General features: G+C 34.9%; 2 protein-coding genes across 2 annotated transcripts; one reads left to right on the top strand and one right to left on the bottom strand.

Annotated features, from left to right (window-relative positions):
• Window positions 1-427: 427 nt before the first annotated feature.
• LOC115450144 (ell-associated factor Eaf) lies at window positions 428-14,821 on the bottom strand. The gene is made up of 9 exons (XM_030178127.2): window positions 14,636-14,821; window positions 12,842-12,971; window positions 11,386-11,478; window positions 8,092-8,230; window positions 4,132-4,256; window positions 3,155-3,266; window positions 2,703-2,940; window positions 2,382-2,496; window positions 428-1,803 (listed from the first exon to the last, which is right to left on the bottom strand). The coding sequence occupies exons 2-9, from the start codon at window positions 12,936-12,938 to the stop codon at window positions 1,721-1,723; spliced, it is 1,002 nt and encodes a 333-aa protein (XP_030033987.2). The 5' UTR covers window positions 12,939-12,971; window positions 14,636-14,821; the 3' UTR covers window positions 428-1,720.
• A 263-nt stretch (window positions 14,822-15,084) lies between these two features.
• LOC115450141 (PIH1 domain-containing protein 1) lies at window positions 15,085-18,678 on the top strand. The gene is made up of 5 exons (XM_030178124.2): window positions 15,085-15,309; window positions 15,386-15,467; window positions 15,539-16,119; window positions 16,891-17,034; window positions 18,467-18,678. Exons 1-5 carry the CDS (start codon window positions 15,241-15,243, stop codon window positions 18,497-18,499), a joined length of 909 nt encoding a protein of 302 aa, XP_030033984.1. The 5' UTR covers window positions 15,085-15,240; the 3' UTR covers window positions 18,500-18,678.
• Window positions 18,679-18,680: the final 2 nt, after the last annotated feature.

Here is an 18,680-nt window from a genome sequence, read left to right as displayed (position 1 = left end):
TTTTCACACACACACTCACGACTTTTATCCCCGAAGGGAAAGACCGAGACGCGTTAGTGCCATAACGGACACTAATTTCAAACTCCGGGATGGTTATGACCAGAAAATCCCAACATCTCCTTGACCGACCCGAGATTCAAACCCAAGATCCAATAGCTGTAGTTATACGTACCGTAGTACCACTACGGCTGCGAGGCAGGTATTTTTTTCTTTCCCGATTCTAAACCTTTATCTCCAAAAACGATTACTGCCACAAAACGTCTCCAAGATCGGCCTATTTACTAACTGATTAAGAAAGTCAAAGTAAATTTCAGTGTATTCAGAAGCCAACTTTATAAATGTAAACCAATAGCTACATAGTCGTTTACAGAAGGTATAAAACCTCAAAATAAAATATAAATTGCAAGGTTTAAAATGAAACAATAAATCCATTGCTTATTTTGTTTATATTTTCAAAAGTAAAAAGAGCTTCATTAGGTATGTCTGCTATAGTAGACACGTAATAAATCCAAATAAAATTAGCGGTAGGTGATTCGAAGGCACACAATTTCAGGTTTCGCTAGTCAACCCCAATAAAAAAATTCTCTATTACGTGTATCGTATATATGTACAAACAGGACAACTTTATACAAGCGTTACAAAACTAAACATTCCGACGAACGTTACACAATCCATCAAAATAAACGTAAAATACCAAAACGACTTACTGTACAAAAAGGAAAACTCTTTATTATTGCAGCATTTATAACTAATATCAATTTACACCTAACTTCTCCAGAACAATCGTAACGTACTTACGTCTACGTTTTACAATATTGGCATAAAATAAAAATATCTGTTCTCATGAGGCACGTTATTATTACATTTATTTCATTTCATACCACGTAACAATAATTACATTTCCTTTTCGAAATTATACATAAAATAAATTGTGACATAAAAAAATATTATACTTTAATGTAAACATCTCTTACATGGTAAATATATTTTCAACATGGCAAGCCACCGTGAATCGATTAAAGGGCAGTGGTAAGCGGGCGACACTCTCCGCTGCGGGCCGCACACGATCAGTACAAATTGACAGTTTCACTTTGCACACGTCACGTCAGTCAACTAACTCAGCTGGCTACTTAACTGCAGATTATGTTGAAATTAAAGATTAAGAACAGAATAAACTAAAAATAATAAAACGAAGGCATAAAATTTAGTTAATAGTTTAAAAATAATAAGTCATAAGAGAAAAGAGTAAGGTCAACTAGAATGTAAGTTTACATAAATTGCAGATATTTTTATTTCCTAAATTCTAAATCATATCTAATGTACAATAAATTGATCTGGTTTTTTTTTAAACATTAAACTATTTTGAAACTGTACTTCATAATCAGTTAGCAACTGGCAAAACGCAACAGTCTTAACTGATCGTGCGCAGGTCCATTAAATCACAGTGGCGTGTATATAGAATCTGCACCCCACATTATAAATAAGAACAGTATAAAACTAAGGCTGCATGGTTAACGTATCACAGCGTAGGTTTCTGTACGCGTTTGATTGCTTTATATGCCGTACATTGCGTCAAGCCAGTTTGTCGGAGTTACTTGAGAGTATATTGATCGAGACGGCGTCATGTCCCTCGGCCTGACAACAGGGGGTCGCCGACCGGGCCGTGTGAATACAGTTTATAAACAAATACACCCAAACCCGAGAGCTGTTTAACGCGAGGTCAGTCGGAGTCGCTGCCCGACTCGGACAGGCATAGATCGTGGTTGAGCACATCGCTTGGTAACCCCGGGTTGCTCACGTTACCTAAAAATAAATATCAGGTTAAATATTGTATTGATTTTAGTATGCATTTCGATACCATTTGTAATATGATGAGCATTGTGAGTATTTCAAATGTCTTTCAAAACGATCCGATGCCAAGTACACATTCTGCGACTTCGAAGTAACTCACAATGCGATGGCTTCTAAGTGAACTATCGTAACTGGAGAAATATAGCGATATTCACTTTTTAGTGTTTCATTATCAAGGTATTGTTTACTACCAAACAGGTTTGATTCAAGTTAATAAACGAAAAGAAAGCTTAATTAAATTTACATTATTTTTTAATGGGTTTGGCAGTAAACTGTACTTAGATAAGGAAACTTAAAAAAGAGAATATAATATTTTTTCAGATATGATCGTTTACTTAGGAGCCGTCGAATGGATGATTTTGAGATGAATCCTAATGGAACATAATAGATGACTAAAACCCGCCAGTAGTTGAGATTTTTTATAATTTCTTGCATCCAAGTTTGACATCACATTTGTGCTCAAATTCAAATTTTGTATCAGGCGTCATGCTTAATGGCCATGCGGCTTGACAGCGTGTAGCGAGCCTTACCGTTGGTGTGTGAGTGATGCGCGCTGGAGTCGTTGTCGTCGGAGTCGCTGCCGCTGTCGGAGTCACTGCCGCTGTCACTCGACGACGACGACGAACTGTCATCTTGTTGCGACTGCTGCAAATACACATGGTCTTGTAACTAACAAGTAATTTCATATAATCCCACAAGCCACGGACGACAAACCTTTATCAGGTAACGTGCCATCATGTACGTAAAAAATAATTATATTGAGTACAAGAAATTAGTTTCATATTTACCACAGGACGAGGGATTTTTATTTTCGTAGTCAGGCAGTGTAATGAGAGTGATGCGATACGTACTCGTGGCGGCGGCGCGTGCGGGACATGCGGCGCGTGGTGTCGCGCGCCGTAGCCGTTGTGTGCGGGCGCGGGCGCTGGGGCGGGTGTGGGCGCGGGGGGGACCACAGGGACGGGCGCGGGCGCAGGGGCGGGCGCAGGTGCGGGCGCGGGAGCGGGCGCGGGGGCCGGACCGCCCAGCGCGTCGTCCAGACCGATCATCGGCAACGACGCCAGTGTACTGTTACCGCCCGCCGACCAACTGGATACAATTAACAAAAACATATACATATAAAGTATGCAATTCATTATCTAGACAACTATCATGATTATACTTAAATATTGTGTAACAACAAAAACAACAAATCAACCATTCATAAACTCTAACGCTCTCGCCTACCTTCAGAGCAGTCATAGAAGCCTGATAATAATATAATTGTGCATCCGTCGCGATAAACATATAGGATGGTACTCACGGAGCCTGCGGCGGCGAGGTCTTGACCCGCGGGGGCGAGCGCACCATGGTGGGCGGCGGCTTGGGTGCGGCCGCGCCGTTGAACCGCGCCTGCGGGTGCGGCAGCGAGCCCGCTGCAAACAAACACCCGTCAATTACTCACTGTATTTAACTGTTGCTGAACACCATTTACCAGCGGAATGTTTGCCGGCAAACATGACAGCTACATAACATTACGTGTGTCACGGGAATATAACCTTATTATATACTACATTATAAGGTTATTTTTCCGTGACACACGTAATATCATGTAACTGACATGTAGGTGTCATGTTTGCCAGCAAACATTCCGATGCTAAATGGGTTAAATACAATTCATCCAATTGGACCACCAAAACAATAGATTAAATCTGTTGAATAAAGATAAATTTAAAACTGTCATTGTAAACGTATTTTGTTCCTTTTGATATCCGTCAAGTGGCGTTATTGTATTCTGTGTGTCAAAATATGTATTGAACAGTTCGTTTAGCGTACGAATTAATAAATGTAAATTAAAAAACTGTTACTCAATTTTATTCAAATATAGTCATAACCTAACAAAATCAATTAAGGCAACTAAGATTTTGCCACTACCACGGCATCAAGCAGTCAATGAAGCTATGACTGGATTTTTTTTAACAAACCGACAACAGTAAAATCATTGATGTAGATCGATTATCTATTAAAGCTGGCGCATATAATACATTGACATATTTCGCGTGTAATTGTGAATAAACTCACGTCACTCATGGCAACGCAACTAACAAATTCAAAAATATAGCATGATGTTTTATTTACAATCATTATGCAAATAAAACATCATGCTGTACCTTCAATTATAATAATAATTTTTTTAAACAGACTGTATAAAATTGTAATGGCGTGAGATACTCTGAACGAGCCAGCTTTAATTAAATATTGTCAGTCTGCGGTCTCCCGCCTGGTCTAGTTCGGCCTGACCTGCATTAGGGGTGGCGGTGCGTCGGTTGGTGGCGACGCGCGTGCGCGAGGTGGACCGCTGTGTTGTGTTGGTGAAGTCGGCCGTCACCGGCGTCAGCGGCCGCGGCTTTTGCGCTGTTTCTTGTCTGAAACAACACATTATTCGTCCATATTATTTATATTGTATTACATACTGTCCCACAGCTGGGCACGAGTCTCCTCTACTACTGACGGATTAGGTCTTAGTCCACAACGCTGGCCTAGTGCGGCTTGGTAGACTTCACACACCCACGAAAATTCCTAAAGAGAACGTCTCAGGTACGCAGGTTACCTCACGATGTTTTTCTTCACCATTAAAGAAATTGATTTCATATTCTTAACTTACTAATATTATAAACAGGAATGTTTTTTGCAAGTTTGGGTGTTTAGATCTTTGTTAGAAGTAAACGCAGAAACATCAGGGTGGATTTGGTTGAAATTTGGCACAGGAATAGATAGTAATAATAGTAATTTGCTCCTGTAGGAAAAAATTGCATTTTTTATCAGTTTTTTTTTTTAATAGATTGCGCTAGCGTTATTTATAAGGGATTTTTCTAGGGGAATAGGCTGTTCGCGCGGGCAAAGCCACGAGCAATATCTACATTGTTTTTCACCTCTAAGTTTTAACGTTTTTGAGTGAAAATGTGTCTCTTTAATATTATAATTAATATTAATATATTATAATAAATTTCAAATTCAAAACAATCTCGCATTTGAAATTCAATAAATTAATCTCTAACTAAATTGTTCGGTATGATGTCCCCTAGAGTATCTAATGTATCAATGAGCTGATGTTCATGTTGCCATCATCACATCACGTAAGTACTTTTCAATTAATATTTTTTATCGACACAACCCAAATATACTTCCCCAGGATTAGTCCGAATCTGCCAGGGAATGGCGAAATTCTGGTATTCTGTTTGTTAGCACCGCAAACATTATTTATTTTATTTATTTATTTATTTGGGAAATTTACAGCGATCTTAATAAAAATATTTACTTGATGAAATCACGCGAAATTGGAACGTAGGGATCAAGATGGGGTCGCAGGTAATGATGTCCAAAAACAAAAATTATAACACAATTGACAACATTTCATTTTTACAACATATTAATTTGTTTATATTTTATGAAACTAGATTCAAAATTAAGAAACCCATATTTTTTTCTTTTTTCCAAATTCAGATATTTTCATTCATGATTTTAACTTTTAATTTTGTTGTATTCTAAAACGACGTAAGCACCAAATGACGTCCCATATACGGCTCAAGACGTAAACACCTTTAGTCCATTGAAAAGTTACATTTGGGGTTGCGTTTTTTAGAGGACGCAATTTTATTTTTTTGAAGTGTAGGGGGGGTCAGTCTAAAGCTAAAACCAAGTTTGTGGGGTCGCCACCCTTGTCCCACGGCCGCCATCTTGAAAATAGGGGTTGAAATGGTTTTTACGATGTATCTCTTAAACTATTTATCTGACAAAAAAATGTATAAACATTTTTTGCAAATTAAATTCTCTACAACTTTGGTCTAGTAACTTTTGTCGTAGAACTATAAATAAAAAGTTATAAGCGAAAATGTTAAGAAATTCAATGTTAAGCAATGTCCATTGCAACGTCATCAGAACGTGTGTTTATAAGGTTCATAATACTTTTTTGTACTCTCATTAATACCCAAATACCCAAGGGACCATTAGGGAACAAAAGAACATCTGCCTGCTATTATTATTATTATTTCTAACCTCTCTTATTGTAAAAATAGCTGATAATATTGTATTGAAGTTGTCGTAAGTAAGTTTTTTATTAGCATTTTGACTTTTAAATGTCTTTTAAAAGTCAATATGATAATAAAAAAAAGTAGTTTTCACTAAAGTTAAAATCGTGTCTAAAATCATTCGAAATCGTCTTCAGAATTAAAAACAGAATAAAATACATCCGCACGTACAGAAATATGTAGCACAACTAAAAGATATAAGTTGAACGACAACTTCAACACAATATTATCAGCTATTCTTACAATAAGAGAGGTTAGAAATAATAATAATAATAGCAGGCAGATGTTCTTTTGTTCTCTAATGGTCCCTTGGGTATTTGGGTATTAATGAGAGTACAAAAAAAGTATTATGAACCTTATAAACACACGTTCTGATGACGTTGCAATGGACATTGCTTAACATTGAATTTCTTAACATTTTCGCTTATAACTTTTTTATTTATAGTTCTACGACAAAAGTTACTAGACCAAAGTTGTAGAGAATTTAATTTGCTACAAAAAATGTTTATACATTTTTTGTCAGATAAATAGTTTAAGAGATACATCGTAAAACCATTTCAACCCCTATTTTCAAGATGGCGGCCGTGGGACAAGGGTGGCGACCCCACAAACTTGGTTTTAGCTTTAGACTGACCTCCCTACACTTCAAAAAAATAAAATTGCGTCCTCTAAAAAACGCAAGGTAAGGCCTAAAAATGTAACATTTCAATGGACTACTTAGTTTTGCAATAAAAAAGAAGTGAAGCGACAGATTTTTTGTTTCTCTCTCTCTCTTTGAAAGTGACAGCTGTGACGGACCAATTGTAATATTGACATTTGACATTGTCAAATGACGGTGTCTTAGTTTTTTTTAAAATAAATAGTAAGGTGGACCAAGGAACAACTTCATTCAACTGTATGTGTGACGTCATGAAGCATTTTTCGGTTTTTAATTTTTTTCTTTTAAATTAAGTATTAAATAAATATTAGAAATACATAATCGAACTCAGAGTAGAAAAAATAAGAAACGGTATTTTTGTTTCAGACACGTTTACATTTTGAAATGTTGTCAATTGTGATTTATACGATGTTACACCTCCTACATTTTTACCCCAACGCGTCTATATAACATATAAAGTATGATGATGTACCTACCAATATAATATAATCATAACTCCCAGAAATCGAAACCAGACCCCTCCGATTTAATGTGCGACAATAAATAGACATGAGAGATTAATTCTGAAATCCCTTGATAACAATTTAGGTTATCTTGTTACAAGATGTGCCAGTTGCGACTTGTATGTTTATTGTGTTGTTATAAATCTTTATCGTTGCATTTATTAGCATAATTATCTAAATATATGTAATATGTTAAAATCAAATCGAGAGCGAGGTTTAGATTAGGAAGGAAACTTGCAGGAGTTAATGTCTAAAATCAATTTTTACCGTGTTACATGCACTTTCAATAAACGATTCCTACCTCAATCACTCACCTCATCACGTATTTTGGGAGAAAAATCTTTGGCGTAATGAGCACAGCACCATTAGACAGTATGCAAATACCATTAGGAGTTATATACTACATGGACCTTGTAGAGACTAGACGTCATTACTGTGCTTCGCGGCGTTTTAGCCATGCATAATATTGGTATCTCACAGCTATGATAGGACCCTTCCATTTAATTTTTATCCATGGTGTTTTACACTGGGTTTTAGGTTATTGGCCTTCCGCTTTGCTATTTTTATTTATTTATAGTATTATTATTTAATTATAATATTTGCTAGTGGCACCCAAACTAAGCTACGCTTGTATCTTGGGCTGCCACAATAAAAGTTACATATAAGTATTTAGCCGCAAGCAGAAAACAATGCAATTTATAATACTTAACTTTGAGCTAAATAATAAAAAGTAATAATAATTAAATGAAAAAAAAAATGGAGAAATTAGGTGAGCAAACAAATCTAAGGATACACTAGGCTATGAAGTGGAGTCTATTATACATATTAGGATACTGAAGCGACTTTGATTAAAATACAAAATATATATATCACCGGGAAACACATATTTCACCAATCAACCGACTAGTACCACTGTCAACCAATTGCCCCAGTCAACGCTCAAGGTTGTTATAGCAAAAACTGTCAAATGCCCTCACAAAAATATTTTTATCCTAACACACGTTCCACTCACCTTGTCTTCTTCACTTGTATATTGCTTGACAGTTTCTCGAGCGTTATCTCTCCGGTCACCTTGTCTATGATCAGCACGCACTCCTTGGTGTACGGCTTCTGGTTGCCTTTGAACACTGTCTGAGGAACGCCCGCACCCACTGCAAAAAATAAGTTTGGTAAACTTTCTGTTGCAATTGGACGACGCGTGGAGGCTACCATACTTTACCAGTACTATAATAATAAAAACAATATCAGCCCTGTATTATATACTTGCCCACTCCTGAGCACGGGCCTCCTCTAATACTGAGAGGGATTAGGCTTTAGTCCACCACGCTGGCCTAGTGCGGATTGGTAGACTTCACACATCTTCGAAATTCCAATAGACAACAAAAGCGGTGATAGCCTAGCTGGGTCTGGAATGGACTGCCAAGACGAATGTCCGCAGGTTCAAATCCCAAAGGCACACGCCTCTGACTTTTCTAAAAAATCATGTGTGTATTCTTTGTGAATTTATCGTTCGCTTTAACGGTGAAGGAAAACATCGTGAGGAAACCTGCACATCTGAGAAGTTACCAGTACTAACATTATAGAATTTTGAATAGTGGCGGTTACAACCGAAGCGAGGACTCGAGGATAAAAAAAAAATATTTGTTTGACCCCGAAGGCCGCCACTGACTGACTTCTGGTACTGAGTGGTACGTGATACGGAACACAACAGTGGATGCACATTGCAAACAGACATTACGGTAGTACCTACTTACCTAATATAGTCATTAGAATATAAACTTATGATTTGAAAATATGAGTTAAATACTAAAATTCAGGACAAACATCAGTGAAGCCAATGAAACTATTTTAGTATCATACAACCTTGTTTATGGTACATTCAGAAAAGCAACTTGCGTCAATATAATAATTGCACAAAAACTTTAAAATGCATATCCATAAAATAAATATGTCTATATTTCTAAACACATGGTAGTTGCCGCAAGCTAGCTTCTAATTCACATAAGGGACTTTCTCCGCGAAACCAAAAAAAAGTCAACTTGATAATTTTTTAATCGGTAAAAAATATTCATGGAAGTCGACTTTTGCAAGTGTTCTTGCAAATCTAAACGTCGGTAAAGGTAAGTTTGTAATTTATAAATTTAAAAATAAGCAGAAAATTAACGTCAATGGAGAGTGAAATTTCTTAAGGCCTGAACGCCCCCTTTTCCAAAACCAGAAGGCATCATTTTAAGACCAATAATGTTCGCCGAGTATAGGTTATTATGTATGTACTTATGACCCAATTTCTCTTTCCCGCCCATCTTATAAAAACAATGTGAGACGTATTTTTTACGGAATAAGAAATATGGATCGGAATTAAATTTCTCACATAAAAAGACCAAGAATTTAATATGCTACTTTTAATCCATGGATATTGCAACTGTTTTTTATTTAGGAAAATTCTTTAACGTATAATTAGATAAAATTTTAAATCATCTAGAAAGGACGCCCCATGTACTTATTTTGCTGGTGGTAGGATATATTTTATATCCGCCCGGATAGCTCCCACCATACACAAGCTGTTCAAACCAGCCATAGTGGCCCATGTAAGTGTGTCGCGTTCCGGTATCAGCCAGTGTAAGTATATTCTGACTGACGAGAAATAACCATTTTTCATAAATCGACATTCTATTGGACCCCACTCCACTTACCCTCCAAGAAAAAAAAATTCACTTTCAATGCAACTCCTACACAAAAAGTGCAACACACACTATACCGTTTCTTACCGTTATGAAGGCACGCACAAATCAATCAAACACATGGCTGTTTACACACACACCGCACATTACAACAGTTTTATAAATTTGCATATGCATATGCTCATATTTTGGCAGAAAGGAGAAATCATATAAGCCGCGGCCACTATATACTGGTCTAAGAATAAAACCCATAAAAATGAGTAAAAAACTGGTAGAAACCTGATAAAAAACTTGTTATTCTAAAAAAAAAAATTCGAAACAAAGCTAGGTCGTGTTACTAGTCCGAGATGTCTTCAATTTACGATTGCGACAGTTATGCGGTCATCCGCATTTCCCAAAACACGTTTAGAAGAAGTACAATACATAATTTTTATATGAGCAATTAAGTTTTAAAATCCATTTAGTTTCGTGATTCAGTAGATGTATCCGATTTTATACGAGTTAGAGGTCGTATTGACGGTAAACTTCGGTCGTATTGATTTTAAACCGACTTAAAAAAAGGAGGAGGTTATAAATTCGACGTGATTTTTTTTTTGTATGTTTGTTACCTCGTAACTCGCTCATTTATGGATCGATTTGGAAAATTCTTTGAAAGTTTTACTAGCAATTTTAATTAGACACCGACTGTAAAATTGATATCTGGTATTTACATGTTATGTGAAATTATTTTTTGGTTTTGAGTGGTATTTGAAGGCGGTGGTGATTTGTTAAAATTATTTTTTATCCATTGAATATTAGCAGTCGCAACTATGAGTCTCAAATAAATTGGACAATAGTTACAATAGTTTTATATATCTATTTTAAACTATGAAGCTAATGTATATCTTACTAGAAACATTATTATGAAAGTAAGTGAAGCTGTTTCGTTGTTGAAGAATGAATCACTATGTTGAATGGATTTGGGTGAAATGTAGTACACAAACAGATCAAATTTTGGATTACCACTTACAGTTCACAAGACTCTGACACTTGCAACTAATGTAAATAAACTAAACATCCCTTTATACTGAATTGGCTTTTTATCACGGAAAATATATATTAAGGCTTAAACCAGAACAAGTTACAATGCATCTGGCATGAGCTACTTCAGAATTAACTACATAGATGTCTTTCTACAATCGTTGACGCTTGTCTATTCCATTTTCTTATCATTACAGAAAATATGGAATAGACATATCCTACTCAAGTGGTCAAAGCGAACAATAGATTGAAAAAACTGTACAAAGATAATCCTACTATCTTACTAATTTTATAAATGCGAAAGTTTGTGAGGATGTATGTATGTTTGTTCGTCTTTCACGAAAAAACTACTGATAAGATTTGAATGAAACTTTACAGTAGTATTGGTTACACATCAGAATAACACATAGGCTACAATTTATAACGATCTTGTGTAATTTGGTCATAATAGAACAATAAATATCAAGAAGTCGGAAAACATTTATCCCGGAAAACCCCTTAACGCGGGCGAAGCCGCGAGCAAAAGCCAGCAGAATAATAACATTTGAAACTTACGTAAGGCCTCTGAGCCCTTTACAATAGACCATAAGAGCTACGTTACTTACCTAAATGAGGCACTGTGACTGTAACTTCATTCTTTGTGCCAACACTGACGGTGGCCATTTTGTTTACGTCCACGGAGGCCGGTTTGAAGTCATCTGCAATGATAGGAATAAATATACAGTAAAATTAGAATACGTGGATGTAGATATGCAAAAAAGATCCAACCCACAGTATGATCGAAAATGAGCCGAGTATGGCAAAAAATGTTCAATAAGATCTATATTTTCCTTTAGTATAAACATGTTAGTCAAAATATTTTAATTTGAATTTTTTATTAACAAAATATTAACTTGAATAACAATGAGCAAAAATATGATCACGTCTGGGCGTTATGTTATATTATAATGCTTGAGATTATAATCTTAATTATCAATATAAGTATAGTGAGCTGCAAAAATTCCTTAAAACTTCAATGTTCTTCCTTTTTGCGTATCTACGTCAAGTGAGAAACCTCTTTAACTTATAATTAAAATGAGGCCTCGACAAATTTACATTGATATGTTTGTTACAGGGAATTTTCAAACCTTATTAATTGAGACTTTACATGTAAAAATAAAACAATTCATTAAGTTTAGACAACTTTCACCATGTTTTTTACAATCTAATTTATTTTGTACTTGCTTTGTTTCTCACTACTGTCTAAGCTTTTCTACATTCAAAAGTGATTAAGTGTATAAAACGGCGAAAACAAAACGCAATTTACTGACAGTACCTATAACTTTAAGGATACGTAAAAACAGCTGACTCCGATAATTGTTCTATAGGGTTATGACAGGGATGGCGCACCAAAGGCACGTTGCCATCCCGCCACGTTGGTACGTGACAAATTAATTAGGGCACACGAGTTTCGAACTCTCAATGAAATAATAACCTATTACAAAATTGTTAATTTGTGGCAGTCGTTGGAAAACTAATTTTTATTTGCTACCATTTATTTTTAAGTTGCTCTAAAATTGAGCTTATTAAAGATAGGTAAAAAATGAAACCTATAGTATGATAAAAAGGGAAAAAACTAAAAGGTAGCAAACAGAAATTGGTTGTCGATTCCCACAAATTGGCAATTTTGGAATGGGTCATTATTTTACTAAGAGTGCGATATATATGTTAATTTGGGCTTCACTTCGCTTGACATCAGGTGAAGTGAAGCCACATTGCCGATCACCGAAAAAAAAAATCATAGTTGGGTTATAATAAAGTCGCTAAAAAGGGGAAATAGGATAGGTAACGATCCGGGATAGCATGTTACAGGCCATTTTTTTAATAATAAATATAACGTTTACCACTAAAGTATCACCATCTTTGGGCTATAATATAATAATATCAGCCCAGTTACCTCGCGCTCGGGCCTCCTTTACTATCGAAGGAGGCTTTTTGTACGTAAACTTTAAAAAAACCCATCCGCAGTGGTGCGCTCAAGTTATCTGCCGTTTATTACAATCAAAATTGCCATATACTTACATTTTATAGTGTGGTATTGGGATGTCTTATTGTTGGTAAAACTAGATCCCAATTTCAACTCGCGCACGTCATAGTTGAGGCTGTGTTTATCTGCCATCACTATGATGCTCTATGCCATATATGATTATATCTGAAACATAAAATAAATTTGCAGTCAAATTTTTACTGGTGGTATAATATTTGAATCCGTCTCGATGGCGACTACCGTACACATGGCACAACCCATCATAGTGACATCCGTAAGTGGTGCGCGTAACGGGATCATCACCCTTTGTATATTGAGTTTCAAACAGGCCGGCATAATTCTGTCGACTGGCGAGGGATAATTATTTCTTGCTAGTAGAAATATATTAGTCACTATCAAATGAAGTCGGGTATTTTAAATTGCCATAAAAATAGAATGATTGTAAAGTCCCGAAAATGCGAGTCCACAAAATACTCTTCTAAGTGTCCCTTTGATGATAATATTATGGGGTTACGTAAATAATGACCTAATTAAAGAAGAGCTTAGCCTTCATACACCGGTGCAAGATTAAAAAAAAAACATGAATTAGGTTACATGCTTGGTAGTATTAGTAATGATCAAATTATATTTTAAATAGTTTGTAAGCAATAGTTAATTTATGATATTACAGGTATATGACAGTCTTAACGACTATCATATACCTGGCAAGATTGTTGAATCCATTAGTCATCTATTGAGTAATTCATAAAACTTGCTTCACCGTTACTATCAATTACAATATTACCGAGAATCATAGTTAAAAGCATTCTCAGCCTTGAATTAATATTAAATATTGGTCATAAATTTAATCTAAATAACAAATGATGTATAAAGTGAATCATTCATGACTCTAATAAAGAAAAAAATCAGATCAATAACACAAATAGTGAAAAAAAAAGTATAAGGAGAAAGCAAAGCATTTCAATTATGTAACAATGATTCATTTTCATGCACTTGTGTTTTTTTTTGCTAATAATAGTAAAAGCGGAGCTCTCAGGCTGTTGTGTAAGAGATATCATTTGTGGAAATAATTTAATAATGTTATCTTTTATGTCTTAACAGTAATGTAACTGTTGAATGTGACATTTTTCTGGTATGTGTATCATTATGATTCTAATGGTCATGAGATGGAGGATTATGCTTTTTTTAATTTGAAGTTTCAGACATATTTTCTGCTGCAGTTTGTTAGGATAAAGGTGGAGTTTGAAATAGTGGTTCATAATGGCTATGACTTATAGGATTACTTAATTCAATATATTAATATGGCTGTTTTTACTTCATCTAATGTCCTTGTCCTTGTTTGAACATAAAACTCTATAATTAAATTAGTTAAACTACTTTTAACTCTATGAACACTAATTAAAACATATTATTTTTAATAAAATTGGATGTAACAAATTCTCTAAAATTCATTTATCTATTTGTAAATAATTTAAATATAAATATCATTTTACTAAGTGTTATAATTAAAAAAACATTTAAAAATGATTAACGCAATGCAAAAATAATTGAATGATAATATTGTGAACATTATGAACTATAAACGCCCACCTATTATGCATACGTATCTTTACATTCACTAAGGCTACAGCTGACAAAACTAGGCCTAAATTTTCGACACAACACAATCAGTGTCTTCAACTAAATCAAACTTAAAATATAATTCTATATGACACTATACCACATAAAAATTAAAAATATTAAGTTATTTGTGACCAATACGCACAAAAGAAAGTTCAAATAGACAAAATATGGCAAACAAATCGTAAAGACGGATTGATATCCCTTACCTTCAATTCACTCTACACCGAGGTTACTGAGGCTCCCCTATTTCTTATAACCAGTAGTCATCATCAGTACAGTTTTTGCATGTACTAATTAAATAAGATTCTCTAGCTGAAGTGCTCATTAATAAAATAAATTAATCCAAAAGTTAGACATGGACCATTCCTTCGACCTAGTTTTCATGACGTTTAAACTAGGGTTGTTAAATGTCAGTAATAAGAATTTATTCAGATGCCTATCGATATATTCTTGTTATTTATTAACATCGACTATTGTAAAGCTTATGTTCTGGGATGTATATCAGTGCTTATTGAAAGCATGAATTTAAATCAATTGTTTTTATTTTACATTTGAGTAATTTTGTTTTCTGTATTTTTACATTTTCTTACTAATAAAATAGTTGTTATATTCACCCTTCAATCTTTCGACCCCTTCTTAATGTTATCTGTGCCTTTGAATGACTTTTGCGTTCGTTCTGAGTTCTGACAGTTAAAATTCTGGTTAAAATCTGAGGTGTAGTCTCTGGTGCAGATTGATTAATTTATTTTGAACTTATTATTATTTTGTTTTGTTGTTGAAGTATTTCCATAGGAACCCTGCAAAAACTAATATGTCTAAAAATTCAATAAGTTTGGACATCGATCCTTCAATTATGGAGAAAAATATGAGAATAGTCAAGGTAATTTTTATTTATTTCTTAAGGTACTTTACATTATCGAGTCCTGCAATATTTAAAACAATATTTGTGTTTTAAGGAAACTCCCGCTGAAGAGACATTTAATAAGCTACTATCTTCAGTAGACCCAATTCCTACAAGACTAGTTAAACCAACTCCAGGTAAAAGACACTAACAAGGACCTACGTGTGAAATACCTTACAATTCGTAATCTTGCAATTGTACGTTCCAGGATTTTGTGTGAAAACATTCACTAAGCCTGATAATGCGAAGGTATTCATAAATATATGTTTAACTGACGCTATACCCTGCCCTAGAGACATCAGCAATGATGAACTCATGCAAATACTGAGCTCGCAAGATCCATCTAGTTATAAAGTGCCTATGAGTATAGGAGAAGGTCGTACGGAACTGGACAAGTCCGGGGCTCCAGCCACAGCATATGATGTAGCCATTAACCCTGAATTCATGAAGAAAATAGAGAAAGATGAACTATTTCAAACATTCTTTCTAACTGTAGTATTTGAAGGGCTGCAAGATAAATATCAATTTGAAATAGATTTGCAAAAGTACACTATTCTAAAGAATAGAAAGTCCATTGGTGTTCTGCAGTCTCATAGGATACAAATTAGGGATATTCAGGCTATGGAGAATGCAGCATCAAAAACAAAGCTCATTCAAGAGATAGATGAGAAAACAGCTGCAAAATTAAATACACAGAATAGGAAGTGGGTAATTGTCCACAGGTTGAGACGGGAACCACCTACTGGCGAGATTGAATACTTGTTAGCAGAATTTAAAATACCTTCTTCTGTAAGTAGTTAAGGTGATAGCTCAAGGTCCATTTTCATACATTTTGTTTCACCTTTAATCTGGGTAACTAAAAAAGTATTGACAAGTAAAGAATTTAAATTCACGTCTAGTTAGTGATTAGTTCTCGCAGTTGAAAGAAAAACGTAAAAATAATTAATATGCATGGATATTTCGGCCTTTAAAATTTAATACGACGAAATTTTAAAGGTGAAACAAAATGTATGAAAGTGGACCTTGAGCTATCACCTTTATTGACCTATACTAATAGGGAGGAATAGTTTGTATGAACTAATCTCTGGAACTGCTGAACTGATTGTGATTTTTTTTACAAGACACTACATTACTCCCGAGTGCTATAGGCTACTTTCTTTCTAATTTTCCACATAGACCTTGCCATGGGTAAAGGCTGTAAATAATAAAATAAGTTATTGATTCATTTTTTACTTCACATTTATATAAGATGGAATTATGTATCTTGACTGATGCCAAGAATACTTTGCCCCTCATTATTCAATGCTAAGTAACTAGTATTTTAAATTGAAATATCAAATTTATCCCATGATAACCAAAGGGCAGATGGTATTCATTTAAGTTGTATTTTTTTTTAATGATGAGATAAGCTTGTTTGCCTGATAGTAAGCAATAAGACCGCCCATAAACAGAAGAATCACCATCTAACATTTTAAATTACAAGTGGTATTCCACTGCTGACATGAGATGTTAAGTCTTATTATGTCCACTAGTTACTACAATCATAATTTAATTTTTCAGGTGCAATTAAAAGATCTTAATTTAGAAATTGGTGAAGATAGACTGATATTAGGTTCTAAAGGCATTTATGAACAGATAGATTTTTTCTTACCATGTAGCGTGGATCAGGATATAATAGACGCCCAATTAGATAGGAATAATGATGTGAGTATTTATAGTATAATTTTTATTTATCAAAGCCCAGTCTATGCTTTTCATCCTTCCTCTGTATATCTACATTAAGTTTATGAAATACAACAATATATTATGTACAGCCAGCCCAAAGTCAAAATTCTAAATTGCCTATACATTAAATTTAACTGAAACTTTTTTCTTTTGTAAGTTAAAATAAATAGAAAGATAAGAACAACAAAGTGTACAGGCGATTTAAGTATTGAATATGTCCAGCTTTTTGTTGGAGACTGTACTTATATGGTTCAGAAATCTATACTATTATATAAAGCTGAACAGTTTGTTTGTTTGTTTGTTTGTTTGAACGCGCTAATCTCAGGAACTACCGGTCCAATCCGAAAAATTCTTTTTGCATTGGATAGCCCTTTGTTTGTGGAGTGCTATAGGCTATATATCATCACGCTATACCCAATAGGAGCGGAGCAGTAATGGCTAATCTCAGGAACTACCGGTCCAAACTGAAAAAATTTTTTGCGTTGGATAGTACTTAGTTCGTGGAATGCTATAGGCTATATATCATCACGCTATACCAAATAGGAGCGGAGCAGTAATGGCTAATCTCAGGAACTACCGATTCGAACTGAAAAAATCTTTTTGTGTTGAATAGTTCTTTGTTTGTGGACCGCTATAGGCTATATATCATCACGCTATGGCCAATAGGAGCGGAGAGTAATGGCTAATCTCAGGAACTACCGGTTTGAACTGAAAAAATCTTTTTGTGTTGGATAGCCCTTTGTTCCTGGAGTGCTATAGGCTATATATCATCACGTTATGACCAATAGGAGCGGAACAGTAATGAAACATGTTGCAAAAACGGGGAAAATTATTAGTTTTGAGAGCTTCCGTTGCCTGCGCTGCGTAAACAGTTAAAGTTATGCAACAATGATGTATGACGGGATTGTTCTACTTAAAAAGTTCTAAAAAATATATTATAAAACAAAGTCCCCCGCCGCATCTGTCTGCCTGAACGTGTTAAACTCAAAAACTACCCAACGTATTAAGATGAAATTTGGTATGGAGACAGTTTGAGACCGGAAGAACATAGGCTCCCGGGAAACTACTACTTTTATAACGGAAAACTTTAGCCTGAAAAACTTTATAACGCGGGCGGAGCCGCGGGCAAAAGCTAGTAATAGATAAAATTTACTTCATATTACCTATTTTAAATTTATAGAAATTAAATTAAAATTACAAACAAACATGCATACACGTATATCTCCAAAGGTGTGGATAAAGCTGCAATCACTACTCCCACTTCTCGCCATCTGATGAGAGGCATGCCTTTCGCCATATCAGGTACAAATTTCAGACTTAGGGCTAATACCCAGGATTTGAACACTGAACTTTACCATTACCACGGAGGATATGGAATTATAAGTTGTTTTGATGCCATTTTAATTTTCAGATGCTAAGCGTGAAAATGCCAGTGATACAATAAGGACTGCTTATGCTCTGTGCTCATTTTGGAAGTAAATGCATGATTTGCAAGTGGAAGTTGAAGCTTGTCAAAACACATATGCTGCTGTGCATTATTATTCCTTTTCGGTAATTCAATAAATACAACAATTCAATTGATTTGTTTATTAATTTCAAATTAATAAATGTGGATTATTATGACA

This window comes from Manduca sexta, chromosome 24, assembly GCF_014839805.1.
Source record: "Manduca sexta isolate Smith_Timp_Sample1 chromosome 24, JHU_Msex_v1.0, whole genome shotgun sequence".
NCBI lineage: Eukaryota > Metazoa > Arthropoda > Insecta > Lepidoptera > Sphingidae > Manduca > Manduca sexta.
Note: the sequence above shows the minus strand (reverse complement) of the source record. Positions and strands in the feature narration are given on the sequence as shown.

Excerpts from the sequence above, each read along its gene's own strand:
- LOC115450144 (XM_030178127.2), bottom strand. The coding sequence starts at position 12,938 with ATGGCAGATAAACACAGCCTCAACTATGACGTGCGCGAGTTGAAATTG. Across the intron at positions 2,941-3,154 it reads ACCTCGCCGCCGCAGGCTCC|TTGGTCGGCGGGCGGTAACA; the intron begins GTGAGTACCATC and ends AATTGTATCCAG. Across the intron at positions 2,497-2,702 it reads CGCACGCGCCGCCGCCACGA|CAGTCGCAACAAGATGACAG; the intron begins GTACGTATCGCA and ends GTGTATTTGCAG.
- LOC115450141 (XM_030178124.2), top strand. The coding sequence starts at position 15,241 with ATGTCTAAAAATTCAATAAGTTTGGACATCGATCCTTCAATTATGGAG. Across the intron at positions 15,468-15,538 it reads ACTAGTTAAACCAACTCCAG|GATTTTGTGTGAAAACATTC; the intron begins GTAAAAGACACT and ends TGTACGTTCCAG. Across the intron at positions 17,035-18,466 it reads AATTAGATAGGAATAATGAT|ATGCTAAGCGTGAAAATGCC; the intron begins GTGAGTATTTAT and ends TTTAATTTTCAG.